The sequence below is a fragment of the Lynx rufus genome, unplaced genomic scaffold, assembly GCF_022079265.1.
Source record: "Lynx rufus isolate CCGP_SWC_20201006 ecotype Redwood Valley unplaced genomic scaffold, mLynRuf1.p SCAF_5, whole genome shotgun sequence".
Taxonomy (NCBI): domain Eukaryota; kingdom Metazoa; phylum Chordata; class Mammalia; order Carnivora; family Felidae; genus Lynx; species Lynx rufus.
This window is the reverse complement of record NW_025814867.1, coordinates 6,195,860-6,203,074: the sequence shown is the minus strand read 5'-3', so window position 1 is coordinate 6,203,074 and position 7,215 is coordinate 6,195,860. Positions and strand designations below refer to the sequence as shown.

The 7,215-nt window shown below is 54.0% G+C and overlaps 1 protein-coding gene and 1 long non-coding RNA gene across 2 annotated transcripts; one reads left to right on the top strand and one right to left on the bottom strand.

Moving 5' to 3' along the window:
- Positions 1 to 2,470: 2,470 nt before the first annotated feature.
- On the bottom strand, positions 2,471 to 5,978 carry MYD88 (MYD88 innate immune signal transduction adaptor). The gene is made up of 5 exons (XM_047098684.1): positions 5,597 to 5,978; positions 4,634 to 4,768; positions 4,103 to 4,283; positions 3,831 to 3,922; positions 2,471 to 3,554 (listed from the first exon to the last, which is right to left on the bottom strand). Exons 1-5 carry the CDS (start codon positions 5,922 to 5,924, stop codon positions 3,400 to 3,402), a joined length of 891 nt encoding a protein of 296 aa, XP_046954640.1. The 5' UTR covers positions 5,925 to 5,978; the 3' UTR covers positions 2,471 to 3,399.
- Positions 4,277 to 5,673, top strand: LOC124526007 (uncharacterized). The gene is made up of 3 exons (XR_006965598.1): positions 4,277 to 4,426; positions 5,071 to 5,130; positions 5,568 to 5,673. It is a non-coding gene; the product is annotated as an uncharacterized LOC124526007 (long non-coding RNA).
- Positions 5,979 to 7,215: the final 1,237 nt, after the last annotated feature.

The window sequence follows — 7,215 nt, the reverse complement described above, 5'->3', positions numbered from 1 at the left end:
TTTTGATTTGTATTTCCCTGATGAGGAGTGACGTTGAGCATCTTTTCATGTGTCTGTTGGCCATCTGGATGTCTTCTTTAAAAAAGTGTCTATTCATGTCTTCTGCCCATTTCTCCCCTGGATTATTTGTTTTTCAGGTGTGGAGTTTGGGGAGTTCTTTATAGATTTTGGATACTAGCCCTTTATCTGATATGTCATTTGCAAATATCTTTTCCCGTTCCATCGGTTGCCCTTTAGTTTTGATTGTTTCCTTTGCAGTGCAGAAGTTTTTTTATCTTGATGGGGTCCCAATAGTTCATTTTTGCTTTTAATTCCCTTGCCTTTGGAGATGTGTCAAGTAAGAAATTGCTGCAGCTGAGGTCAAAGAGGTTTTTTCCTGCTGGATATTAACCTCTATCAGTTTATGACCCAAGAATGTCTTGTTACACATGACCTGTTTGAACCAGGATCCAGCATAGTCACATAGTATTATATATATTTTATTGTCTAATCTGGCAGAAACCCCTCTCCCTGTTGTTTTTCCCCTGTCATTGCTTGTGGCAGAATTCAGGTTCATAGTCATGTAGTCTTATAGTTTTGTATTTTAACTTTGCTGCTGCCCTCCAGAATTTTCTGCTTTTGCCTTTCATAACATTTCAGCCGTGAATTTTCCCTATTGAAAAATGAGGGATGGGATGCCTGGGTGGCTCAGTCAGTTGTCTTTGGTTCAGATCATGATCTCATGGTTTGTGAGTTCCAGCCCCGTGTCGGGCTCTTTGCTGTTCAGCACAGAGCCCACTTCAGGTCCTCTGTCTCCCTCTCTCTCTCTGTCTCTTCCTTGCTCTCTCTCTCTCTCAAAAATAAACATATTTATAAATAAATGTTATAAATATTTATTTTTGAGAGACAGAGAGACAGAGCATGAGTGGGGATGGGGCAGAGAGAGAGAGAGAGAGAGAGAGAGGGAGACACAGAATCCAAAGCAGACTCCAGGCTCTGAGCCTGACACAGGGCTCCAACTCATGAATCTCGAGATCATGACCTAAGCTGAAGTTGGACCCTTAACTGACTGAGCCACCCAGGAGCCCCTACAAAAAAATTTTTTAAAGAAAAATGAGGATTTCTCTATCAAAGGTTCCTAGAGGACTAAGCCCAAAATGAGAAGAGGAAGCCTTCTTGGTGTCTGGGAACCCACCGGTGGGGAACTGGGCATTGGTGGAGAGAATGTGCGAGAGGTGTGAGGATCAGGTGGGAGTGAAGTGAGCACATTCAGGTCACCAGCGTGCCTGAGAGAATGCAGACTTTTCCCATGACGTGACTGGTGTTACCCCGAGACCCCTGCAACCTCATGACCAGGAGCCGATCCAAAGGCTATTCCCCAGCCATAGGTAGCACGGGGCAGATCCTAGGGGCTCTTCCAGGACCACCCTGTGGGTCTGCCCCCTGGGGGACCCTGGAGAGGAAGGTCCCGTCTCAGGGCTGCCTTGAGTACATGGGGCCTTTCTAGGAGTCCCTGAAGGCACAGGGGCAAGGCCGGGGAGCCTCCAGTATCCGGGAGGCTCAGAAACTGGGACATGGCAACAGGGAGACCATTGAGAGAAAAGCTATGGTCACTGATAATGTCGGGGCACTCTAAAAGATCACTAGAGTTATCTCTCGGATTAGAATTATCAGTGATTTTTAAAAATAATATATTTTCCAGGGGCACCTGGTTGGCTCAATCGGTTAAGTGTCTGACTTCGGCTCAGGTCGTGATCTCATGGTTTGTGGGTTCAAGCCCGCGTCAGATTCTGTGCTGACAGCTCAAGCCTGGAGCCTGCTTCGGATTCTGTGTCTCCCTCTCTCTCTGGCCCTCCCCTGCTTGTGCTGTTTGTCTCTATAATAAATAAACATTAAACAAAAATTTTTTTTAAATATATTTTCCAAACTTTCTTGAGTGAACAGTAAAGAAGTGACATTCTATTTAAAAATAGATCAGAAACAGGGCATCTGGCCAGCTCAGTTGGTAGAGCATGCAACTCTTGATCGCGGTCAGGGTTGTAAGTTCAAGCCCCACATTGGGTAGAGAGATTACTTAAAAATAAAATCTTTAAAAAAATAATAATAAAAGTAAAAATAGATCAAAACCTTCAGGATTAACACAAATATGCCTAAGGACCATTATTGATAACTGAGTTCTCCAGAGATCTGTGGGCTGGAGTGGAAGTTCTCCAGACCCTCTTGGAGCCTAGAAGAGCCAGGCCAGGACCTAAAAGTGTGGCACAATCCAGGGAGAACCACGCTTGGTGAAGGCGAGCAGTGCCCCTGGTGTCTGGAACTGAGGCCACAGCCCCGGTGAGGCCTGGGACGTGTGAGCAGGGGCCCAGCCTTCGAGAAGCCCCTGCCAAACAAACCCACTGGAACCTACCCAGTGGGCCCATTTCTCTTGCCCAGGAGAGCTTTATCCCCAGTAAACTGCTTCCAATCTCCCAGACACAAGTGAAACCTGCTATTTTTCCAAAAGTAGAGAACTCTTTATTATAAACCCAGGATACAGAAGGGAAATGACAAACACAGGCATATCTCAGCTCTCTCTGAAATTCTCACAATGCAGACAAAACAGGTACGAAAGATACTTTTTTGAAATTGTTTAAAAAATATTCCCCAACGTCCCCAAGTGGGGATAAGTGCATGGTCAGCTAGGTGCTTCATCAAGATCATGCAGGGAGGGGCCTCCAGTCCCCCCACCAAGACCCTGAGGAAAGGTACCTTGCCCCAGCCTGGCTGGGTGTGGAGCAGAAAAGACACACTTTCTATTCGATTTAGGGTCCTGGGCTTTGCCCTGGGACAGAGACCTGAGACCAAGACATTTTCTCCCCTGAGGAGAGCTCAAAGGTAACTAGCATGCAGATGCCGTAGGGAGGGAAGAACACCTATGTCTGCAGCTTACTTGCTATGCGAGTTCAAGCGGCTCGCTCGCTCTCTCTCTCTCTCGTTCTGTGCTGCCCTGCAGGCACAGATGCTGGCATATTGGGTTCTTTCCAGAGTCTGGTTTCAACGAAGGGGGTAAAAAGAGAAAAGGAACACACGTGGGCCGCACCTTTGTCCAGGGCTGGGCTCCCTCGACAGTGATTCAAACACAGCTACTACCAGTTCTCCCCACCCTACTTAGTTCTCAGGTGGAGAGACCGAGGCCTAAGACGTGTGGACAGGTCAGAGCTGGCTCTGCTGGACCTCTTCTCAGTCCCAGCTGGCCCTGGATTCCGCTGTCCTGGCTCGATAACCCAGCACGTGGACACGTTACTGGTCCCGTGCAGGACGTACAGCGTGTCTGTGGAGTTGGCATCTCCCGGAACTGAGAAGCAAGTGGGGCACAGGTCACCCCTACGGCAGGAGGAAGCAGGGGCAGAAGCACACACGCCCAGGGGCCCGGGGCAATCTTCAGGGCAGGGACAGGGCCTTGGCAAGGCGGGTCCAGAACCAGGACTTGGTGCAGGGGTTGGTGTAGTCGCAGACAGTGATGAACCGCAGGATGCTGGGGAACTCTTTCTTCATTGCCTTGTACTTGATGGGGATCAGTCGCTTCTGATGGGCACCTGCAAGCCAAGAGGTTCAGAGCTGGCAGCAGGCCCTCCCTCCACAGCTAGTGGGATCCGTCCCCAGCCCAGGCGTTAACAACAGGCCTCCCCGCAATCAAGCACCCGTGGCACCCATTCACCCACACAGAGGGCACTCATGTGCACACACGCTCAAGTGGGCGGAAACCTACAGGAGCTCCTTGGTGCTGCATCCGTGGCCCTTGATGAGGGACTGATGGCATCCCGAGGCCCCGTCTACCCCCTCCTCTGTGGCAAAGGCAGTGCTGAGCTTACCGGGAGAGAGGCTGAGCGCAAACTTGGTCTGGAAGTCACATTCCTTGCTTTGCAGGTAATCATCAGAGACCACCACCACCATCCGGCGGCACCTAGGGGACAGCGGGCAGGCTGCAGGCACTGTGCCAACCTGGCTCATCAGGGGATGGCCTCAGGAGGAGTCCACTGTGGTCAGACTAGACAGGGTCCACCTGGGAGAATCTCAGCATCTGGATCCCTTGGGCAGGCCTTTGTGTACCCACCCACTTGACCCCACTGGCCTCTTAGCCAACCTCTTCTCAATGAGCTCGCTGGCGATGGACCAGACACAGGTGCCAGGGAGGACGTCGCGATCAGACACACACAACTTCAGCCGATAGTCTGTCTGTTCCAGCTGCCGGATCATCTCCTGAACGAACTGGATATCGCTGGGGCAGTAGCAGATGAAGGCATCAAAACGCTCCGGCATCTGCCCTGGGTGCAGAGCACAAGGGTGATGTTAGACCTCTGCGAAAGAGGAGCCCGCCAGGAACCCCCAGCCTAGGTGACTCGGTCCTGAACCCTACACCAATCCCAAAATGACACTGAGAGAAAGTGCTCTTCCCAGGGGAGGAAAGGTGAGTGTCTCTCCCCTCCACCTCCCACCCTGGGCCAAGCCCTGGGGTGACCATTGACCATAAGACAGACACATCATTTCATGAGAGTCTCACACCAACTCAGAGGTAAGATCATTATTCCCATTTCCTAGGTGAGGATGATCTTAACACAATGTCCTATGGTCCACCTGTCACGCCTGGCCCGGCGGAGCAGTACCGGATCCTTACCCAAGGGGTCATCCAGCGTGGTGATGCCCGCCAGCTCTGACGTCCGTGGGTCACTGCTATCTACAGCAGCCACCTGTAAGGGCTTCTCAGACTCCTCCTGCTGCTGTTTCAGAATATACTTCTGGCAATCCTCCTCTGTGGGGAAGAGACAGGGTGTGGCAGGCTCCCTGGGTTTGTCCCATGCCTCTATCCACAGTCAGGCCCCATCCCTGGCCCTACTTCCTTAGCTATGTTGTGCTCCAGGGCTTTCCCAGCCCACTGGTGTCATGCACAGTTCAACAGCTCTGAAAAGTTGAGCTCCCACCTGGCTCTGACCATCCCAAAGGGATGGTGTTCTGGTCGTCTGGGAAGTCATCGTGGCCAGGCTTGTGTCCTTCTGTCCCTTTGTCCTGGCCCTCCTTCCTAGGACTCCTGAACCCAAGGTCTGCTTCTTCTAGGATCCACGGCTGATGTGAGCAAGGGACGGGATATGCAAGAACGGCTCAGGAGACGCAGTGGTGGGTATATAAACGAGGCCCCAACCAGGCAAGATGCAGCCGTCTATATTATGTGGCAGCTAGTGGCAGGAAGGGATGCATTTCCCTGGGACCTGAGGTTTCCCTGACTGTCAGCTTTCAGTCCCTCACCTGTCCTGTTGCTGTACTTGAAGTAGTCCTGACTCCCCCACAGAGGACCCCCATTCTGAGTCCTGGCCCTACAGGAAAACATTTGCCTAAGATGTTTCTCTCTGTTGTCTGCCTCTCCCACCCTTCACCTCCTTTCTCCAGTTCCTGTCATCCTAGTGTTGAAAGAGGGAACTGGTCCCACACGGTGGTACCCCCTCTGCAGGCTGCCTCCAGCCCCCCTCCCCTGCCCCCCAGGCAGAAAAAGGGGGCCTCTCCAGGGGAGAATGGATGCTGAGGCTGGTGAAGGTCAGCTCCCTCGTCCCCCCCAGGTATGAGGCCGGGAAGCGCGTGTCCTCACCGATGCTGGGCCCCAGTTCCACCAGCACGTCATCGCGGCCCAGCTTGGTGAGCAGCTCCAGCAGACGGCCCACCGAGGCTCCCGGGCGTCCCTGCCAGTCGTCCAGGAGCTTGCCCATGGGGTCGGCATGCGCCTCCAGCTGCCGGATCTCCAAGTACTCGAAGCCCATCTCCTCAGCCAGCGCCGTCCAGTCGGCCGCCACCTGCGTCCGCACGTTCAGGAACAGCGACAGGCGGCGCCGCACTCGCACGTTGAGGGCAGCTAGAGGCAGGGAGGACGCCGAGGGGATGGGGGACGCGGACCCCGCGCTGGAGCCTCCGGCGGCCATGGCGGGCTACCCCGGAGCCTCAGCGCTGTCGAGTCGCGCAGCCGGTCCGCTCTTCCTCCTTCCTTTACCGCCACCCCCGCCCCCGGCCCCGCCCCGCGGGTTTCTGTTTCCGAGAAGCGCCGCCCTGCCCTTCAATCTGGAGCCCTAGCACTTGTGTGGAGGTGGGGGTGCCCCATCTCTGCTCGCGGGGTCTCGGGCGACAGGGGACATGGGAACCGGGGGACCTGCCTTTTGAGGTGTGGAGGCCCACAGACCTGTCCTCCGGGGTCTAGGGCGGTGGCGCCCGGGGGCGGTAGGGGGGACACGACCTTCCTTTGGGGGTTGTAGGAAATAGGGGCCTTGCCCTTTGGGATCTGATAGAATCACATCCTTTCCTTTGGGGATCTGCGGGGTTCATATGTTACTGCCCTCGAGGATGGCGGGGAGGGGGCAGAGGAGGAGCCCTTCCCCCCAACCCTGTCCCTGGATCTCCCGGGAATGCACAATCCAGGCCTTGGGATTGTGGGGGAACCTCCAGCTGTACACCCAGAGGTGAGGTGGGAAAGGGTATGCTACCTTCTGGAGCCTCAGGCATGCCACGGTCCTGCCTTTGAAAGGTGGGATACCGTCCGGGGTTGAGGATAACACCCTGGCCTTTGGTGTCTGGGACAAACGCAGGGCTATTCTCTGGGGTCTAGAGAAACACATTTACCAACGGGAGTCAAGGGGGCACCAGCCTTGCTCTCTAGGGTTATGGGGGGAGGGAAGTTGGAAAACACAGTCCTGACCTAAGGAACTTTGGTCTTTAATTCAATAGGTATTTATTGATCGCCTGCTAAGTGTCAAGCATGTTGCAGGCATCCCGGATACAGGGTGCCTCCCTGCCTTGGTGCAGACCTCAGCCTAGTGCAGGAGGTGGGCATTAATTAAATACACCCTAATTACTGCAAAATTGGTAAGATAGGTACTCTCTCTAGATTAAGAGCTTGTCACATCTCGGCCACTTTACACAATCTGTTCTCCTGCCGCACCAGACTCCCCAGTTCCCTCAGTGTTCTCGAAAGACTTCCCAGGAGAGCCCAAGCACATCGGGGTAGGGCTCTGGGGCGTCTCGGAACTAAGTCCCCCAGCTTCGGTACTGGGACTCAGGAGACAGTCGAGAAGACAAGGAAGGGGGAAGAATTGAGTCCCCGCCTCCTCCTTCCCAAACCGGAAGCCGTAGGCGGGGCCTTTGGTGGTCCAGTCCTCGGTTTGGTGGCAGGCAGTGGGCAGAGTTTTAGGGGAAGCGAGCCCCGGCAGTGGCAGAGTTTGT

Bases quoted from the DNA above. Each gene is read 5' to 3' on its own strand.
- MYD88 (XM_047098684.1), bottom strand. From the start codon at position 5,924: ATGGCCGCCGGAGGCTCCAGCGCGGGGTCCGCGTCCCCCATCCCCTCG. The intron at 4,284-4,633 runs GTAAGGATCCGG...CTCTGCACCCAG, and splicing joins CACGCTGGATGACCCCTTGG to GGCAGATGCCGGAGCGTTTT. The intron at 3,555-3,830 runs GTAAGCTCAGCA...CTTGGCTTGCAG, and splicing joins TGCGCTCAGCCTCTCTCCCG to GTGCCCATCAGAAGCGACTG.